This window comes from Melospiza georgiana, chromosome 26 (assembly GCF_028018845.1).
Source record: "Melospiza georgiana isolate bMelGeo1 chromosome 26, bMelGeo1.pri, whole genome shotgun sequence".
Taxonomy (NCBI): domain Eukaryota; kingdom Metazoa; phylum Chordata; class Aves; order Passeriformes; family Passerellidae; genus Melospiza; species Melospiza georgiana.
The window spans coordinates 3,779,027-3,799,123 of record NC_080455.1 but is presented as its reverse complement, the minus strand read 5'-3'; the positions used below and the strand labels follow the sequence as shown (position 1 = coordinate 3,799,123).

Below are 20,097 nucleotides of genomic sequence, written 5' to 3'. Positions count from 1 at the left end.
AGAGGAGGGCCGGGCTCTTTGGGATCAGGGAGGGAGGAAGAGGAGGGCTGCGCTGTGGATCAGGCCGGCTCTGTGGGGTCAGGGAGGGAGGAAGAGGAGGGCCGGGCTCAGTGGGATCAGGCCGGGCTCTGTGGGATCAGGGAGGAAGAGGAGGGCCGGGCTCAGTGGGATCCGCCTGCCGTCACTTCCTCTGGCGCAGGCCTGGGGGTGGCCGGACATGAGGCGGACACAGGGCCGGTCATGGGGCCGGACGTGAGGCCGGAGATGGGGCCGGAGATGGGGCGGGCATTCCAGCCCTGTTCCTCCTTCTCCCGGCTGAATCCTTCTGGGGCAGCTCCGTGTGGGGCTCAGCCTCTGCCCACAGCCCAGCCTGGCTGTGCCATTGCTCCAGAGGGTCGCAGCTGCCACTCCGAGCCTCCCTCAGGGATGAGACCCCACAAGCTCCCCTGAGCCAGGAAAGGCAGTGCCAGCTCTGAGGGCTTTGCCTGAGGGATCCTCGGAGCTGTTCTTGTGCCCAGCCAGGGCACAGCAGCACCGCCCTGCTCCTGCTTTGAGCGATCCCGAGCCACAGCGGAGCCTGGAAATGCCTGAGCTGGAGCCTGGCAGAGCTGGTTGGTGTATTCAGCATTTTCTGGAGGGTTCATGGTGGGAGGAACGGGGCTGCCTCTGATCTGTGCCTGCCCACGTCACAGCTTTTGTCGCACAGCCACAGTGAGTGAAATAAAACCCCCAAACTTAAAATGTGAGTCAGCTTTGCTGAGTCTGCTTATTTATGAACAGCAGAATTATGAACAACAACTCTATTCATACTGCGGAGAAGTTTTAGAGTCCTTGGATGCTAACAAGCAGCTAAGAGCCCGTCCTCGCTGCAGAGTGCCTTCACTGAAGGGGCTGTGGGATCCAGCCCCTGACACTGGCACAGACCGGGGTTTTCTGAGTAAACGTTCATTCTGTGCCAGCATCGATGGGAAAACTTCACGGTTTGGAAGTTTTTGTGAAGTTTTGAGTTTGCTGGGAAAACTTCAGGTGCCCAAGTTGGGCACAGTCTCTGGAGGTGGGATGGGAGGTGGGATGCTCCTTTCCTCCAGATCAGATCCTCTGCACATAATTCCCAGGGAAAAGCCCTTCCTTGCCGTGCAGGTGGCCTTTCCACCAGCCAGAGGCATCTGGGGAGGGAGAACACAAACAATCAGCTGTGCTGCCTGCAGGGCAGGGAGGGGAGGCGGGCAGGGCAGGAGCCTGGTACCTTCCATCAGGATGTCAATGACATCCCCCACGTTGAAGCTGAGTTCATCCACGTCCTGCCCGATGTACTGGTAGAGCGCCCGGCAGCGCGGCCCCTCCGCCCTGGGCTGCGGCTTGGGGCGCCGGGCTGGGGGCGGCCGCTGGCCCACGCTGCGGCGGCGCTGCACCCTGCGGGCAGGAGGGATGGGGTTTGTGCCAGCAGGGCATGGGGATGGCATGTGCTGCTGCCCCTGCCCACCCTGCACCCACACACCCGTGGGATGGCATGTGCTGCTGCCCCTGCCCACCCTGCACCCACACACCCGTGGGATGGCATGTGCTGCTGCCCGTTGCCCATCCTGTACCCATGGGATGGCATGTGCTGCTGCCCCTGCCCATCATGTACTCACACACCCATGGGATGGCATGTGCTGCTGCCCTTTGCCCACCCTGCACCCACACACCCATGGGATGGCATGTGCTGCTGCGCCCTGCCCACCCTGCACCCACACACCCATGGGATGACATGTGCTGCTGCCCCCTGCCCATCCTGTACCCATGGGATGGCATGTGCTGCTGCCCCTGCCCACCCTGCACCCACACACCCATGGGATGGCATGTGCTGCTGCCCCCTGCCCATCCTGTACCCACACACCCATGGGATGGCATGTGCTGCTGCCCCTGCCCACCCTGCACCCACACACCCATGGGATGGCATGTGCTGCTGCCCTTTGCCCATCCTGTACCCATGGGATGGCATGTGCTGCTGCCCCTGCCCCCCCTGCACCCACACACCCATGGGATGCTCTGTGCCTGCAGGTGGGCACTTCCAGTTTAGGGACTGGGGGAACTGGGGCAGGATGAGCTGCCCATCCTGTGCCCACACATGGGGTGCTCTGTGCCTGCAGGTGGGTGGTCCCAGTTCAAGCACTGAGGGAATTGGGGCAGGACGAGCTGCCCATTCTGCTGTTCCCACACCTATGGGATGCCCTGTGCTTGCAGGTGGGTTCTCCCAGTTCAAGGACTGGGGGAACTGGGGCAGGATGAGCTGCACCCTCCTGTCCATCTTGAGGTGCTCCATGCCTGCAGATGAATTCTCCCAGTTCAGAGACTGGGAGGACTGGGGCAGGATGAGCTGCCCACCCTGCTGTCCCCCACCCATGGGATGCTCTGTGCCTGCCCTCCCAGTGCAGGGACTGGGAGGACTGGGATGCACAATAGCCTGGGAGATGTGTCCTGCCAGCAAAGCCAGGACACATCCCCTGTGTCCGAGGATGCATCTGGTCCCCTCCTCAGAGGGGAAAGCACCTCCCAGTGGTGATGGCAGTGGGAGAGGAGAATGGGACATGGGACAGGGACATGGGACAGGACCTACCCAGCCACGCCCTGGTCGGGCACGTTGAGGAAGTCCATGTTGTGCTCGGATGGGGGCCGTGCCTTGGGCTGGTGGCCGGCGCTGCGGGCGGGAAGCGCTGCGGCTGGGGGGCCCCGCGTCTGCTTCTGGGGCATCTTGTAGGTGTCCCTCTGTGCCCGGCCATCCCCGCGGGGGATCTGGGGACCCCCGTTCCTGCAGGCTCCTGGAACAGCCCGTCCCAGTAGGGTGCATTACAGGGGGGCCATGCACAGCCTGCACCCCCTGTATCCCCCACCCTGTACCCCCTGCTCACCTCTGGGTGCTGATGGGGCACTTCGGGAAGGTGCGGGACACCTGCTGCCACCTCTGCCCTGTGCTGCTCCCTTCCTTGTGGGCTCTGGGGGGACACAAGCCCCCCGTTAGGTGACAATCCTCAGAGCCAGCTGTAGGGGCTGTCCCCCCATTTGTACCCTGTTCCCCATCACCAGAGCAGAAATGGGGGAGACACAAACCCCACAGAGTACACCCAGCTCACCCCAATGCTCCCAGGCCTCCAGCTGTGCCCTGTGACTCCAGTGCTCCTGTGTTGCCCCTGTGCCACCCCGCAGTGCCCTGGCACTCACTGGCATTCCTGGGGAGCCCATCCCCGATGGTCACTGTAAGGGTTTTGCCTCCAGCTTTGAGGGCGGCCACGTCGCCCTGTCCTCTGACGAAGGTGACGTTGCGGGTGCCACCGCCGCCCCAGCCCTCCTTCTTCACCCGAAACTGTAGTCTGGGGGTGAGAGAAGCCATGAGGATGCGGTGACAGGACCCTGTCCTGCTTTGTCACCTCTCCTGGCCTCCATCCTTACGTGTCCTTGAAGGAGAGGGGCAGCTTGGAGCGGGTGAGCTCCTCGAAGCGCTTGCACAGGAGGCTGATCAGCTCCGTCTTGAAGATGGACTCCAAGAAGTTGTCGGCATCGTTCTCATGGAGGATGAAGAAGTCGTCCTGCCTGGTGCTGGGGGAGCAAACAGGGGTGTCAACCGCACCAAGGCTGGTGCCAGCTGGGCTGGGGGGGATTTGGGGACCCCACAGGGCTTGGGTCCACCTCAAGGAAATTTGGAGGCCGATTTGGAAAACTCTCTGGCTTCTGCCAAGCACCGATGGGGAGCCTCCACTCCAGTGGATGAGGGACTGGGGAGCAGCAGGGTGTGGAGAGAGGGGAATCCCAGCCATGGGGAGAGCCCCTGGTAAGGGACACACCTCAGCGAGACACCGCTCACCGCCTGCAGCTCCACCTTCTTCTTGAGCACCTCCTTGATCTGCCCCTTCTCAGGCCCCTTCTTCACCTTCTCCCGCCCGATCAGGTAGAAATACTTGGGCGTGAGAATGAAATCCCGCTTGATGGGCTGGGAAAGGGCAGGAAAAAGGGGGTGAGGGGGTTTTTCAGGGGGGGCACAAACCCCACAAACACACATCCCACCCGAGGGAAGCCACCAGGAGCTGCAGCAGCCCCAGGCGTGTCCCTGCACCTTGAACCTCCGGTCGTATTTGGTGACGGAGTCGGCGAAGTCGACGCGCTCCCGCTTGGCCAGGAACTGCCGCAGCTCCGGCCGCTCCTCCATGCCCAGGTAATCCCCCACGAAGTTCCTGTTGATGCTGTTCCTGCGCCGCTCTTTGAAGTTGTAGAGGATGCTGGCAGCTGGGAGGGACCCCAAAGAGGTGCGGGTCTGAAATGGCTCTGTGCTGGTGGCTCAGAGCCCCCCAAAACATCACACAGGTCATGGCAGCAAGAAGTGGGGCTTGTTTTATGCCATGGGAGGAATCCCAGCTGCTTGAGCTTGGCTGGCTTTGAAACTTTGAAACTTTAATTGCCTTCAAAAAACCCCGTTCTGTGGGAGGGAGGGATGGACCCAGCTTTTTTCTGCGTTTTCCTCCTTGATTTTCCTGCTTGCTTGGGAGGGTGGAAAAACCCATGATGGGGTCAGTGGTGTGTCCCATCCTTTTGCCATTGTGGGAGTCAGCCTCTTCCCAGAAACACCAACTCATGCCAGCTACTCCCCTCCATCCCTGTGCAGGCCATGAAATGCAGAGTGAGACAGCACAAGCTCCCAGGGCTGGAAATAGGAGCAGGAAATCCGTGCTCTCCTTTCAGAGTGGAAAAAGACTCCCAACAACTCACGGGCCGGTTCCTCCATCACCTAATCACCGTTAGTGCCATGATTAGGAGCCAGGCTGCCGCTATCATAGCTGGGCTGTCCCAGTGAAAAGCACCCTAAAAGGGCAGCTGGGGTGGCACTGTCCCTGTCCTTGCCCAGACTTACCCTCCTCTCTCATCTGCTCGTATTTGCGGATGGCCACATGCCGGCGCCAGGCCTTCTGGATCACCCGGGCGAAGCTGTCAAATTTCCTCTCCCGCATCTCCTCGAGCAGGAAGAGCTGCGAGGGACAGGCAGTGCTGAGCCAGGACACCCCAAAAACCCCTCCCAATGACACCCAGTGCCCCCCAGGAGTCAGGGCCACGCACCGACTCGGGGTTCTTGACGAACACCTTGCTCCTGCCCATCTGGTACTGGTCTGGATCCATGTTGACCGAGCGCAGGAGGTGCTGCACCCCTTGGCGCTCATCCCCGCGCCACGACGGCCATGTCTCGGGGGTGAGGATGGCATAGCTGTGGGGACAGAGCAGGCTCACAGAATCCCACAATAGTTCAGGTTGGGAGGGACCTTAAAGCCCATCCAGTCTTGTCATAGCAGGGACACCTCCCACTGTCCCAGGCTGCTCCAAGCCCTGTCCAACCTGGCCTTGGGCACTGCCAGGGATCCAGGGGCAGCCCCAGCTGCTCTGGACACCCTGTGCCAGGGCCTGCCCACCCTCCCATGGAACAATCCCTTCCCAATATCCCATCCAGCCCTGCCCTCTGGCAGTGGAAGCCATTCCCTGTGTCCTGTCCTTCCATGCCTTGTCCCAAATCCCTCTGCTGTTTCCTTTAGTCCCTAGAAGGGGCTCTAAGGTCTCGCCCAAGCCTCCTCTTCTCCAGGTTGAACATCCCCAACTCTCTTTACTTGAAAAGCTGTGCCAGGGCCTCCCACACCCTCCTCTCTTCCTGAGGAGGTGCTGTGGGCTCTGCCAGCCCCGTGCCAGTGGCCACTCACCGTTGCAGGAACTTGTGGAAGAGGCGGCGGTAGGCGAAGCCTGCCCGGCGCACCCGGATGTTCTCCTTCAGCCCCAGGTACTCGACCTGGTGCTTCACCCTGTGCACCAGGGAGGGACAACATGGAATAATGACAGGTTAGGAGGGGACCTACAAGTGCACCTAAGGAGGACAATGTGTCCCACACACTTGTTGTGCTTCCCTGTGTTAGTGGACAGCTCAGAAGAACCAGCCCAGGGCTACAGTTCTTGGAGGAAAGCTGGTCCTGGCCACATCTCCATGGCTGGGCCCCCTTCCCTGGGCTCTGTGTGCTCCCTGTTACCTGCTCTCCTCCCAGTCCCGGGGTTTCTTGGTCTCGTTGGGTTTGATGCAGCGGATGTAGTGTGGGGTGCACTTCATGAGCGTGTTCACCAGGTCGTTGGCCTGTTTCTGGTGCAAGGATCGACCTCTGTAGCATCAAAGGGGGTGGTGGGAGCACTGCCCCTGCCACCTCCCCAGAGGCAGCTGCTGCTCTGCAGCCCAAGGGACACACCTTGATTTTGGAGCCTGCCGTGGTCGGCCGTCCCTTTTTGTCAGAATCAAGTTTTTCTGGGAAAAGCATCCGGATGAAACCGCTGGAAGGGAGGGGACAGTCCCCAGGTGAGAGCTGCCAGCATGGCCTGGGCTGAGGCCAGCTGGGAAATCCTGTACTGTGTGGCTGAGTGCCTTCTCCCTGACCACCCCCAGGAGCAGGAGCAGGAGCAGGAGCAGGAGCAGGAGCAGGAGCAGAGCTGGTGGATGACCCCGCTCTGCCCAACCCTGCATCCCTGGGATGCCCCTGGTGCCCATGGGGCCATGCAGGACTGAGCACTCCAACCCAGAAAGGCAGGACCAGCCTTTCAGATCTGCATGTTGAGGACTGTGCCCTGTTCCCCAGCCCTTTTGGGGTGCCCAGCACTGCCAGACTCACTATTCACTGCTCTGCATGAGCTCGATCAGGTCAGTGAAAAGCACGTCCCGGTTGCGCTCGCAGAAGCCGTTCACATCGTAGGACACCTGGGGACAGGAGGGGACCTCAGCTGCGGCTGTGGGGTGCAGGGTGGGGGCTTTGGGGTGCCCTACCCACCTTGCCAGCATAGTGGTGGATGACAAAGCCCGAGCTCCAGCTGTTGAAGTGCTCGTGGGTGCCCACGGCCGCCTGCAGCTTCTGCAGCAAGGTCTGGTCGGCGCCCTCGCCCGTGGCGTGCATGGTGGCACACACGTCATCCAGGACACTCATGATCCCAGGAGGGTTCTGCCACAAGGAAAGGGAAGCCATGGGTGTGGCAGGGCCCAATCCTGCACCTGGTGACAGCTGCTTGATGCTGAGCCAGGTGCCCATGGGTGCTGCAAGTGTCCAAGGCCAGGTTGGACAGGGCTTGGAGCACCCTGGAATAGTGGGACAAGATGATCTTTAAGGTTCCTGCTAACCCAAGCCAGTGTGGGGTTCTCTGCTGCTTGGCACCTTAACAACCTCAATGCAGCCCTTGTCCCTGGGTGCCTCTGCTCCCCAAAAGCCTCCCCAGCAGAGGAGACCCCACTCACCAGCTTGTTCTCTATCAGGTCACACACCACCTTGTTGTTGAAGTACTGGATCTGCGTCCACTTGATCCCCTCCTGCACATATTCCTCCTGGGGAAGCACAGGGAGAGCTGGCTGGGCCCTGAGCCCCTGGGATGTGCTGCAGAACCCCTGCTCCAGCTGTGGTGCTGGGGAGGAGGGATTGCAAGAATTGGGGTGCTGGCACAGCCCCACAGCCCCCAGCCCAGCCCCTTGTACCTGCTCTGCCTTCAGGGTCAGCTCGATGAAGATCTGCTGCAGCTTCTCGTTCACAAAGTTAATGCAGAATTGTTCAAAGCCATTTTTCTGCATGAAAGATGGAAGAGAAAATGGTGGAGTTGTCCTTTGCTCACAGAAACACAGAATCACAGAATAATGATGTTGGAGGAGACCTCTAAGATCATCAAGTCCAACCTATGCCCTAACACCTCAACTAGATTATAGCACCAAGTGCCATGTCCAGTCTTTTTTTAAACACATCAGAGATGGTGATTCCACCACCTCCCTAGGAAGAGCATTCCAGTACTTTATTATTCTTTTGGTGAAAGATCTCTTCCTAATATCCAACCTATACCTTCCCTGAGGTACCTTGAGACTGTTCTCTGGTTCTGTCAGTGCTGCCTGGTGGAAGAGACCAACCCTACCTGTCTGCAACCTCCCTTCAGGGAGGTGTAGAGAGCATTAAGGTCACCTCTGAGCCTCCTCTTCTCCAGGCTAAACAACCCCAGCTCCTTCACCTCCTCTGCCTCATTGTGGGGACCCCAACCAGCAGTGCTTGGTTGCTACTCCAGGGACCCTTCTCAGGGCTACCTGACCCAGGTGCTGTCCCTGCTGTGGGAGCAGGGCAGGACATTCCCAGCCACACCCACCTGGAATATCTCAAATCCATAGATGTCCAGCACCCCGACGCTGTACTCCTCATACGGCTTCTGCATGGCCCGGTTGATGGACTGCGGGGACAGAGGGGACAAACTGCCTGCAGGGCACTGCGATTGGCCATCTCCTGGGGCAGGGGGTGACCGTCCCTTCTGAGGCCCACACACCTCCACCAGGAAGTCGAAGACACGGGCGTAGAGCCCCTTGGCCAGCGCGTCGCGGGTGTAGGCCGCCTGCTCCACGTTGAGGGTGACGGTGATGGACTCGGAGCGGCCGCCCCACTTGCTGTCCATTTTCCTGCTGGTGACCTTCTCGTTGAGGCGCTCCTGGTCGACCCCCAGCAGGTAGGCAGGGAAGGCCAGGGCTGGGCAGAGTGGGGCTGGTCAGGGCTGTGTTGTCCCCACCTGGCCATAGTCGAAACCCTCGGCCCCATCCAAGTATGAAGGACAGCAGTGGGACGATGACAGGGAAAAGTGACACCTCTCCCAGAACAACACCTGGCATCTGTCCCCTGGCTAATCAAGCTCTGGCTGAGCCGTTGACTTGCTGCCTTAAGTCAAGTTCATAGTGAGTTGCAAGCTCATTGATGTGCATTAGTTATGTACCAGAGCCTTAGGCAGAGGCCTGTTGGTTAGAGCATGTACCTGTTGACTATAATATCATGGGATCAAAGCCCATCTGTCTAGTAAATTGGAAGGTCCTAGCTTAATTAAAGCACCTGAGCTGCATTTAGGGGATGCAGGGTGATGGCCTGCGGACTTTAGCAGAAACTAAGAGGGTTTAACTCTTGTTTAAGGCTTTGAAGGCCTTCGGTTTAGGTAATCCTAAATTTCTTAGATAATGGGGGAGATAGGAGGAGGATGACGGACACGGGGGGTTAAGACAGCAATTATAATGCCTGGTGCTGGTGCTGCTTCCCTCCTCTGCCAGGGGATTTGTGACACAGCCAGCTTGCCACTCATTCCCAGGCTCCCCCCACTTGTCCCCTGTGGCTACTCACAGTCAGCATTCTCCACCCGGGCGTAGTTGCCTTCCTCCCTGAAGCTGATGTTGCCCAGGTGCAGGATCCCTGCCACGATCTGCAGCACCAGCTGCTGGTCCTCGCCACAGATGCCGATGACCTGCATGGCATTCTGGGGGTGCACAGACACCCTTTGAGCCCCCACCCCGGCCCCAGAGCTTTTGGGGACTCCCCTCCCTCCCAGGCACTCACCATGGTCTCATGGAAGTCGCTGCGGTCGTCTGTGCCCTCCACCTGGTAGGTGTCTGTCTGGTTCAGGTAGAAGTAATAATCCGGGCTCATGATGCCCAAATTCTGCCTCTGCTCTTGGGATGCTCCTTGGATGAGCTGGGAGGGGACAGGGGGCTGTGGTCAGCCAGCTCCTGGTCCCCCCTGCAGCCTGGTGGCTCCAGGCCATCCCCATACTGTCGCCATGATATTGTCTGAAAAATCCCTTTGCCAGGATTTTTCTCCTGAGAAGCTGAGAGGCCTCAGAAACGAAATGTAAACAATGATTGTCTGCTGCTGTGGAATGCAACATCTTTGATTGGTCTCATGTGGTTGTTTTTAATTAATGGCCAATCACAGTCAGCTGGCTTGGACTCTCTGGTCAGTCACAAGATTTTATTACCTTTCCTTTCTCCTTCCTTTCTCCTTTCTCCTCCTTTCTCCTCCTTTCTCCTATCCCCTTTCTCCTTTCCTTTCCTTTCCTTTCCTTTCCTTTCCTTTCCTTTCCTTTCCTTTCCTTTCCTTTCCTTTCCTTTCCTTTCCTTTCCTTTCCTTTCCTTTCCTTTCCTTTCCTTTCCTTTCCTTTCCTTTCCTTTCCTTTCCTTTCCTTTCCTTTCCTTTCCTTTCCTTTCCTTTCCTTTCCTTTCCTTTCCTTTCCTTTCCTTTCCTTTCCTTTCCTTTCCTTTCCTTTCCTTTCCTTTCCTTTCCTTTCCTTTCCTTTCCCTTTCCTTGAAATCCTTTCTTCTATTCTTTAGTGTAATTTTAATATATCATTTTCTTTTAATATCATATATATCATAAAATAATAAATCTGCCTTCTGAAACATGGAGTCAAGATTCTCATCTCTTCCCTCGACCTGGAACCCCTGTGAACACCACCACATTTGGTGACCCCGAGTGAAGAAAATTCCACATTTGATGACCCCAAGTGAAGAAAAATTCCACATTTGATGACCCCAAGTGAAGAAAAATTCCACATTTGGTGACTCCGAGTGAAGAAATCCCACCCCATACCTGGTAGTAGATGTGGAAGTTCCTCTCGCACTCATTCTGGCTCACCACGCGCGACTTCTCCAGCAGGAAATTGGAGATCTTGCCCCCATCAGGTTCTCCTCCCCGGCTGAACTGGATCTCAAAGTATTTTCCCTGCTCCAGCACAGATCCTGCTCAGAGCTGTGGCCCTGCCTCAGGGGTTCCTCATTCCCCCCAAGCCCTTCCCCACCACACCAGGAGCTTTGTGGGGTGTGCAATCCCTGGCTGAAGGCTTCATGGTTTATGTGGACACCTCATTGCCCCCTCAACTGCCCAAAAGGAGATTGGAGCCCAGTGGGGTCGGTCTCTTCTCCCAGGTAACAGGAAACAGGGCCAGAGATGGCCTCACATTGCCCCAGGGGAGGTTTAGATTGGATATGAGGAAAAATTCCTCCACTGAAAGGGTGGTCAGGCACTGGAACAGGCTGTGCTGGAGTCACCATCCCTGGAGGGATTGAAAAGCTGGATGTGGCACTCGGGGACACCTGGGGCAGTGTTGGGGGAATGGCTGGAGTTGATCTAAAGGTCAGCTTTGAACCCAGCTGCTTCAGTGGTTCTGCTGCTGCGCTGCCCCCTGCACCTGCCCTGGTGTCACAGACATCTTTTATGAAAAATCCTTTCCTTAGGATTTTTCCTCCTGAGAAGCTCAGAGGCCTCAGGAACAAAATGTAAACATTGACTATCTGCTGCTGTGGAATGCAACAGGTGCATCTGTCATTAGTCCGTATTGGACGTTTCTAATTAATAGCCAATGACAGTCAGCTGGCTCGGACACAGAGTCCGGGACAGAGCCTTTTTTATCATTCCTTCCTATTCTATTCTTAGCTAGCCTTCTGATGAAATCCTTTCTTCTTTTAGTATAGTTTTAATAGAATATATATCATAAAATAATAAATCAAGCCTTCTGAAACATGGAGTCAGGTCCTGATCTCTCCCCTCATCCTCAGGCCCCTGTGAACACTGTCACTTACGAAGCGGCTGGAATTGTTGTTCCGGACAGTTTTGGCATTTCCAAAGGCTTCCAGCAGCGGGTTAGACTGCAGGATGATGTCCTTCACGTGCTGGGGACACAGGAGGGCAGGGCTCAGCCCTGCTGTGTCCCACTCCAGGCCTGGGGACACACCTGAGCCTTTGCGTGTCCCCAGCTCTGGAGCGGCTGCTCTGTGTGCCACCAGCAGCCCCATCAAGGGGATGTTGGGGACCAGGGTGGTGGGGATCAGCTGGGGGGTGAAATTATGAGTGGCAAGGGGGACAGCAGACCCACCTGGACTTTCTCCCCACCGCCAGACACTTTGGAGATGTAGCCCATGATGTATTTTGCTGCCACCGTTTTCCCAGCTCCGCTTTCTCCGCTGTGCAAAGGGCAAAGCAGAGATGTGAGACAGCCCCACCAGAGCCACCCATCCCTTGGGGAGGGACTTTGGGGTGGGTCCTGGAGCAGGACCGGAGGATGACAGTGAATTTTGGGGACTGTGCCACCCCCAGAGTGGGTCTGTGGGGGATCTGGGATGGTGATCCCCCAGCTCAGCTCTGCCCAGGGGGATCAGTGTGAGCAGAGCGTGGCTGGGTGACAAGATGTTGAATTTGTTATCACCGGGTTTAGAAGTGGAGGAGGGGGACTTGGGAGCCTCAGAGGGAAGTCTCTGGCCTTGCCCCACATCCTGACCATTTCCCTTGCAACACTGCCCTGCAGAGCTGCATTGCACAAGGCTCTGGGACTCTGTCCCTGCCTGGAACACCCCTGGTCACAGCCTTGCTTGGTGCTTGTCGCCCTCCAGACACCCCAGAGCCCAGGAGCCAACACTTCAGCTGGGAAACCCCGGGCTGGGGAGAAGGGCTGGTGGGGACAGGTGTCCCCAGGGGCAGTGACAGCCCGGCTGTGGCCCAGTGTCCCCAGTACCTGATGATGACACACTGGTTCTCGCCGTCGATCAGCATGTTCCGGTACATGTTGTCAGTCAGGGCGTAGATGTGGGGGGGATTTTCATACTGGGCCTAAGCAGGGGACAGGGACAGCAGGGCTGAGCACAGCTCCCCTCCCCAAATCACCTTCACTGCCCACAGGGGAACCAGCCCCTTCACAGTGACCCTAAACAAGGGACAAGGACAGCAGGGCTGGGCACAGAGCAACACCCAAATCTCCCCAAATCCCCAAATCCCCCTCACTCTGCCCATGTGGGAGCCACACTTCCCACCGACCCTAAACAAGGGACAAAGACAGCAGGGCTGGGCACAGAGCAACCCCCAAATCCCCAAATGCCCCCACTCTGCCCATGTGGGAGCCACACTTTCCACTGACCCTAAACAAGGGACAAGCAGTGTTGGGGTCAGAGCTCCCCAAATACCCAAATTCCTCTCACTCTGCCCATGTTGGAATCAGCCCCTTCACAGTGACTCTATAAAAGGGATGAGGGACAAGGGACAAGGGACAAGGACAGCAGTGCTGGGCATAGAGCAACCCCCAAATCCCCAAATCTCCCTCACTCTGCCCATGTGGGGATGAACCTCTTCCCACAAACACCAACTCATCAGCAGCGAGTCTGGTGATTTTTAACCCCCCCTCCTCCTTGGGAAGGGCTGGGGCAGAACCACTCTCTGCATTTTACCATTTTTGGGTTTCTTTCTGTGCATTTCTGAGCTGAATTCCCCAGGATTTGCTGCTGGGAGCACTGACCCCTGCAGGGGCTGTGCAGCATGGGGACCCTCAGGGGTGTTTGCACACATTTAACCCCCGCTTGCCCGCGGGGCAGTCTCACCGCGCCCTGGTACAGCTCGATCTCGCGGTCGGTGAAATACGGCATCTGCTTGAAGGGGTTCACGGAGATCAGCACGGGCCCGATGTAGGTCTGGGCAGCAGGTCAAGGGCTGTGTGTCCGTCCCTTCCTGTGTGCCCCTTTCCCAGTGCCCAGCCCCACCCCGGGGGCAGGAGGGTGGGTATGGGGTCTCTGGCATATTCAGGGATGGCGCAAGGTTGGCATTTCCAGCCTGGCACAGGCAGAGCTGCCCTGCTGCCCGTACTTGGGGCACTCCCTCAGGCCCTGCAGTGTGATGGGTGCAGGAGCATCCCCTCAGCTCCCTGCTCTGGCTGGGGATTGGCTCTAAAACCTCTCCAGCGTCCCTGGAATTCACCCTCTGCCCATGCTCCATCTGCAGCTTTTCCAGCAAAAATCCAATGCAAAATCCATCCTGATTTTACATCCAGGGAAACTGAGGCACAAAGATGAGAGGAATCCCAGCTCCTGCCCTTCCTTGCCCACACTGCTGCCATTCCTGCAGCATCCCCAAGTCACTGAGTGCATGGAAAAACAGGGAATTGCAGCAGGATGGGCTGGGTGAGGAGATGGAGGATGGGGATGGAGCAGGTGGGGTTATCCAAGCCTTTGATACCCTATTTGTGTCCCAAACAAGGGGACAGTGGCCAGAGGGGCAGGAGGAGGGAGCTTTTCTGGGAAATGCAGAAGCTTGGGATGTTGAGTCATGGCCGGACAGAGGCCTGCGTGCGGCAGCGCAGCAAAAAGGGAAGGGAGAGGCTGCGTGGGGTATTTTTCCCCTTCAAAAGAACAAAATCAAAACCCCCAAAAAAGCCAACCCCACACGTGTGCAAAGCCCCAGGGCTGCGGGGGGAGTCACAGGGCTGAGTCACAGCTGGGACAGCACGGTCTTGTGAGGACAGGGCCACATCCCCACATCAGGGGAAATGCAGTGGTGTGGGCACAGCCTCAGCCCTGCTGCCACCCCTGTGTGCCCTGTGTGCCCTGCTGTGCCCCTCAGGGCTCTGCTGTGCCCTGCTGTGCCCTGTGTGCCCTGTGTGCCCTGCTGTGGCCCTCAGGGCTCTGCTCCAAAGGAAGGAGCACAGTGGGTCCTGCAGGATGGCAGGAGGGGGGTTTGGTTGTTGTGTCTGTGCTGAGCACAGCTCAGCTCGGGATGGTGACATTCCCACAGATCTGTCCCCACAGGGCAGGGACATGCTGTCCCATGTGCTGACAAAGCCTTGGAGCCCGTCCCTGCCGCTCCCTGTGCCTGTCCCCGCTGCCTGGGCAAGGATACAAAGATGAAATCGTCCATGAAACGCTTCTTGAGGTTCTCCACGATGGCCTCCTCGGAGATCTTGGACAGCAGCACCATGTCGTCCACGCCGCTCTGCTTGACATTGTGGCTCTGCCAGTGGAAGCGCTCCTTGCTGCCCTGAGGGGACAACGGGGACACCGCGGCTGTGCCAGGGTCACCAGGGCCACCCGAGCTGCCACAGCCCTGCCTGGCTCAGCCCTCACCCCAACCCGGGGTTTGGCAAAGCAGAGCCCAAAATTCAGAGCACTGGGGCTTGTCCCAACACCCTGGAGCCCTCCTCACCTCGAGGAGCAGACAGGATGTGCAAAGGGAAGGGTTTGGCAAAGCAGATCCCAAAATTCAGAGCAAGGAGCAGGCAGGACCTGCCCCAGCTCTCTGCTCCTCACCAAGATAGAGAAGGACTTTGGTTGGTGCACAGACTGATTGTGAGACAGAGCAAGGCAGGGGAAGGGTGGTGGTGGCATCCTCTGCACCGCCACATCCTCCTGGCACCCTGTGTTCCCCTTCCTCCTGCCCAGGGAGATGCCAGCAGCCTCTGCCCAGCTGTGCCCAGTTCTGTGCCCAGCTTGTCACAGACATCTTTTATGGAAAATCCTTTCCTTAGGATTTTTCCTGCTGAGAGGCTGAGAGGCCTCAGGAACAAAATGTAAACATTGATTATCTGCTGCTGTGGAATGCAACAGGTGCATCTGGGATTGGTCTCGTGTGGTTGTTTCTGATTAATGGCCAATCACAGTCCAGCTGTCCAGACTGTCTCAGTCAGACACAAGCCTTTGTTACTCATTCCTTCTTTTTCTATCCTTAGCTAATCTTCTGATGAAACACTTTCTTCTATTCTTTTAGTATAGTTTTAATGTAACATATATCATAAAATAATAAATCAAGCCTTCTGAAACATGGAGTCAGATCCTCATCTCCTCCCTCATCCTCAGACCCCTGTGAACGCTGTCACACCAGCTCTGTCCCCAGCTCTGTCCCCAGCTCTGTCCCCCGGGGGCTGGGCTGTGATTTCAGCCTTGTGGGGTAAACAAGGGAGCTGTGATAGAGGAATTCACCCTGCATGAACCCCCCGAGGCTCCCCTTGCCCTGGATGTCCCCACAGACAGGCTGGGCACAGCTGTGGTGGCCGTGTGGGGACAGGGACGGGGCCGAGGCCCCTCCTTCCCCACCCCCCCGGTTCCTCTTTCACCCCCAGGCTCCTGTCACCGATTTCACTTCTCCCCCCATCAGCCCTGGCCTCTTGCTCATTCCATTTCCCTTTTCTTCTCCTCTTCCCCTTTTGCTTCATTGCCCTGCAGGCTCTCAAGGTTTCAGGGCCCTGCATCCATCCCCACACCTTTGCAGGCTCCTGGCGGCCTCTGAGTGTCACCAGGTGTCCCCCTGGGCTGTCTGTCACTGGGCTCTGCAGCCCCAAACATCCCCTGTGCCCCTCTCCAAACCCCAAAAGCCCATATAGCTGCTGAAGGGGCTTTTTGGGGCTGTCTCACCACCTATTTTGGGGTCAGCTCAGTGGGCTCAGGGCATCCAGGGCTGCCTGAAATCACCCAGAGAGCTTCTCCTCTTCCTTTTCAAGGCCTTTTTCTTGCCTTCATCCTAATATCCCCTAGGAAATCCAGCTGGAAAAGCACAGGCAGCCTCTCCAGGTCACTGTGGTGTCACCCAGGGAGTTGCCAGGGATTTGGGGTCACTATTTGGGGTCACTCAGGGGGCTCAGGGTGTCCAGAGCTGCCTGAAATCACCCAGGGAGCTTGTCCTCTTCCTTTTCAAGACCTTCTTCTTGCCTTCATGCTAATATCCCCTTAGGAAATCCAGCTGGAAAAGCATAGGCAGCCTCTGCAGCTCACTGTGGTGTCACCCAGGAAGCTGCCAGGGACCCCAGGAGCTGCCCAGCAGCCTGAAATCACCCAGGGAGCTTGTCCTCTTCCTTTTCAAGACCTTCTTCTTGCCTTCATGCTAATATCCCCCAGGAAATCCAGCTGGAAAAGCACAGGCAGGCTTAGCCATCCTCTGCAGGTCACTGTGGCGTCACCCAGGGACTGCCAGGGACACCAGGAGCTGCCCAGTTTCACCCCAAACCCTGAGTTTCAGCAGGAGAAGGGTGGCAAGAGCCCAAACCCTTCAGTGCCCCATCCCCAGCACCCCAAAGCTGCTGCCACAGCACCCCGGGCTGCTGCTCGAGGCCAAATTAAGGCAAAATGAGAATTTCCTTCCTGAGAGGTCGCAGGTTTTGAGCTGACACCTAAAGATGCTCTCAGAGATGCTCAGAGGTGTCAGTGGTGAGGGTGTCTTCACCTCCTCTTCCTCTGGGGCTTTCCTGGCTCTCTGGGGCACCTGATGCAGCCCAGCTGGGGGGAAAGCACCAGCTCAGAGCTGGTAAATGAAGGGTTTGTCATGATCCACAGAGCTCTGGGTGTTCCTGCCTTCCCTGAGCCTCTCGCGGGGTTTGCAGGGCCAGGGCTCACTAAAAAATCAGGGTGAAGGGGAATTAGGATCCCTTAAAGCCCTGGTGTTGCCCCAGCTCGGTGCCATGGGACAGAGGTGACATCTGCAGCTGCAGGTGACATTCTTGTGGGGAGTGGGAGGACAAATAAATTTACTTCCAGAGGTTTGGGGCAGCAGTTTCTCCATCCCCTGCTCTGTCCAGGCCCCCCTGTCCATTCCCCTCTGCCCCAGGGAAGGGCACCTGCCCCAAACCATTGCACCCTCATGCCAAGCAGGGAGAAGCTTTGTCCCCCCTCCACCTTCCAGGTGCCCTTTGCAGCCCCTGTGCTCGAGGAACTTTGCTCCAAGGGGGACAAGTGAGACACGAGGAGCCCCTCAGTGCTCCAAAGGGGACAAGTGACACACAAGGAGCCCCTCAGTGCTCCAAAGGGCACAGGTGACACTTGAAGAGCCCCTCAGTGCTCCAGAGGGTGCAGGTGCCACACAAAGAGCCCCTCAGTGCTCCAAAGGGCACAGGTGACACACGAGGAGCCCCTCAGCACCCCCAGCTGTGGCACGGGCACTGTCCCCACCACACCCCTCTGTCAGGGTGCTCCTGGCACTCAGACAGGATCTCTGGGCAGGGAGGGGAGCAGCCCTTGGTGTGGCAGCTTTGAAAACCTCATGTTTGCTTCAAAACTGTGAGTTAAACCACAAACTAACACTTCAGTCAAGAGCTGATGAGGAGCTGATGCAGCTCAAGGTGGCACCTTTTTAGTCAAGACAGACCAAGCCCGGAAAGCATCAAAACCTCCAAAACCAAACGGAAAACTGAATAGAGCAACAAGTTTGTCACACAATTGTCACAGAGCTGGGGTGGGATGGGGCTGGTGGGGGTCAGGCTGTGGCTGCAGGGCCCTTTGGTCCTCCAGGAAGCCACAGGTGCTGGAGGAGGGGACAGTGTGTGTCCTTGGGGACAGCATCTGAGCGGCCTCTCGGAGGTGACAGCCACAAGTGTGGGTGGCAGAGAGAAGGTTCAGTTTCAGCCCGGCCACTGTCTCCTCCCTGTCTGGGTGGAAATAGCTGGGACACATCAGCCCAGGGATGCAGGAAGCAGAGCTGAGAGCTGTGGCTGCTCCTCACCCCCAGTCTGAGCATCTTCCCAATTCTGAGCCCTTTCACCTTCCTCTTCTGCCTCCGCAGCAACTTCCACCAGTGGCTGCTGCCCTCCCTGCACCCCTGAGCCCTGACCATGGCACCAGCACCCAGAGGGTCCCTGTTAGCCTGGGGGATGTGGCTACCACCCTCACCCCACCCTCTGCCCCATAAATCCATCCCATGGGTACCACAGCAGTGACAGCAATGCCCAGATCCCTGTGTGGCAGCACAGCCCCATCCCCTGCTGCTCCCCACCCTGTCCTGGGGGTCACCAGCCCCCTGTATCCCACCCATGGCCTCCCTCAGCCCTGTCCCCAAGCTGGGCAGCGCTGTCCCCTCTCCTGCAGGGACACGGGGCAGCCCCAGGGTGTGGGCAGGGCAGGGCTGCGGTGGCAGCAGTGGGAGGTGACACACTGAGGGACCCGAAGGGAGCAGAGTGGCACTCACCATGATGTCCCTGTGTCCCTCCCCAGGCAGGTGCTCAATCTCCTGTCACCAACAGCCTGGGGCCATCCCGAGCACTCGGAATTTGTCTTTCTGATGTGAGAAAGATTATGACGAGTTCTGTTTCCCTCCCACTTCCTCATTTTGCACCATTCGGTCGTGGGGGTGGGGAGGACAACGGCAGCTTTGCTACCAGGGACCTGGGGGGGCCTGCCCAAGGTGTCCCCACCTCTGCTGGTGAGGGACAGGATGCAGGACAGAGCCCAGCGGGGATGCTCAGAGCCTCGGTGACATCTCCCAGCACTCTGCAGTGACAGCTGGATGTCACCTGGCCAGTGGTGGCCAGTCAGGCTGGGAGGTGGTTTTAGGAATGAGATGCTTTTGGTTGCAAAGTATTCGTTGTTGTTTTTTGGGTTTTTTTTTCCTCCCCTCCACTTGAGGTGCAGAGAAGAGTGAGGTTACTACATGAAACTGAGGCCTGAGGCAGTTCCTGGCCACCCTGTCCCTTGCAGAGTTACCCTGCAGAGGATGGTTTGGGTTAAAAGGGACCTTAAATCCCACTCAGTGCCATGGCAGGGACACCTTCCACCATCCCAGGCTGCTCCCAGCCCTGCCCAGCCTGGCCTTGGGCACTGCCAGGGATCCAGGGGCAGCCACAGCTGCTCTGGGAAATCCATTCCAGGGATGGATTCCACAATTCCTGATTCCCAATCTCCCACCCAGCCCTGCCCTGTGGCAGTGGGAGCCATTCCCTGTGTCCTGTCCCTGCAGGCCTTGTCCCCAGTCCCTCTGCAGCTCTGCTGGAGCCCCTTCAGGCCCCAAAAGGGGCTCTGAGGTGTCCCTGGAGCCTTCTCCTGTCCAGGTGAGCAGGCCCAGCTGTGCCAGGCTGGCTCAGAGCAGAGGGGCTCCAGCCCTGGCAGCATCTCCGTGGCTCCTCTGGCCTGGCTGCAGCAGCCCCACGTCCTCCTGCTGCTGTTGCCCAGGGCTGGGGCAGCTCTGCAGGTGGGGTCTGAGCTGAGCCCAGGGGCAGAATCCCCCCCTGCCCCGCTGGCCCAGCCCAGCATCACCAACATTGTGGGGGTCTCTTTGCCATGGGGGAAATTCTTCCTCCACATCCTAAAACAGCTCTGGGTGAATCCCCACCTTTCCCATCTGCTCTGCTCCCCAAGGAAAACCCTCCCTTGCTTCCAAACCTCTTTATTTGGGGTGGATTGTGGTGCTGAGGGTGCCTAACCCTGTCGCAGACATCTTTTATGAAAAATCCTTTCCTTAGGATTTTTCCTCCTGAGAAGCTCAGAGGCCTCAGGAACAAAATGCAAACAATGATTATCTGTTGCTGTGGAATGCAACAGGTGCATCTGAGATTGGCCCATGTTGGATGTCTGTAATTAATGGCCAATCACAACTCAGCTGGCTCAGACACAGAGCCAAGCCACAAACCTTTGTTATAGTTTCTTTGCTATTCTATTCTTAGCCAGCCTTCTGATGAAATCCTTTCTTCTATTCTTTTAGTACAGTTTTAATGTAATATATATCATAAAATAATAAATCAAGCCTTCTGAAACACGGAGTCACATCC

General features: G+C 57.6%; 1 protein-coding gene across 1 annotated transcript; it reads right to left on the bottom strand.

The window, feature by feature from the left end:
* Positions 1-785: 785 nt before the first annotated feature.
* Positions 786-18,591, bottom strand: MYO1F (myosin IF). The gene is made up of 28 exons (XM_058040686.1): positions 18,522-18,591; positions 14,475-14,612; positions 13,184-13,273; positions 12,328-12,422; positions 11,692-11,779; positions 11,399-11,488; positions 10,410-10,541; positions 9,381-9,515; positions 9,168-9,300; positions 8,335-8,531; positions 8,161-8,241; positions 7,511-7,597; positions 7,277-7,363; positions 6,819-6,986; positions 6,663-6,748; positions 6,246-6,327; positions 6,036-6,142; positions 5,715-5,813; positions 5,086-5,230; positions 4,883-4,997; positions 4,091-4,260; positions 3,822-3,967; positions 3,430-3,576; positions 3,202-3,350; positions 2,892-2,975; positions 2,600-2,801; positions 1,247-1,413; positions 786-1,166 (listed from the first exon to the last, which is right to left on the bottom strand). Exons 1-28 carry the CDS (start codon positions 18,522-18,524, stop codon positions 1,090-1,092), a joined length of 3,300 nt encoding a protein of 1,099 aa, XP_057896669.1. The 5' UTR covers positions 18,525-18,591; the 3' UTR covers positions 786-1,089.
* Positions 18,592-20,097: the final 1,506 nt, after the last annotated feature.

Excerpts from the sequence above, each read along its gene's own strand:
- MYO1F (XM_058040686.1), bottom strand. Across the intron at positions 11,489-11,691 it reads GCGGTGGGGAGAAAGTCCAG|CACGTGAAGGACATCATCCT; the intron begins GTGGGTCTGCTG and ends CTGTGTCCCCAG. Across the intron at positions 5,814-6,035 it reads CGGGACTGGGAGGAGAGCAG|GGTGAAGCACCAGGTCGAGT; the intron begins GTAACAGGGAGC and ends CCTGGTGCACAG.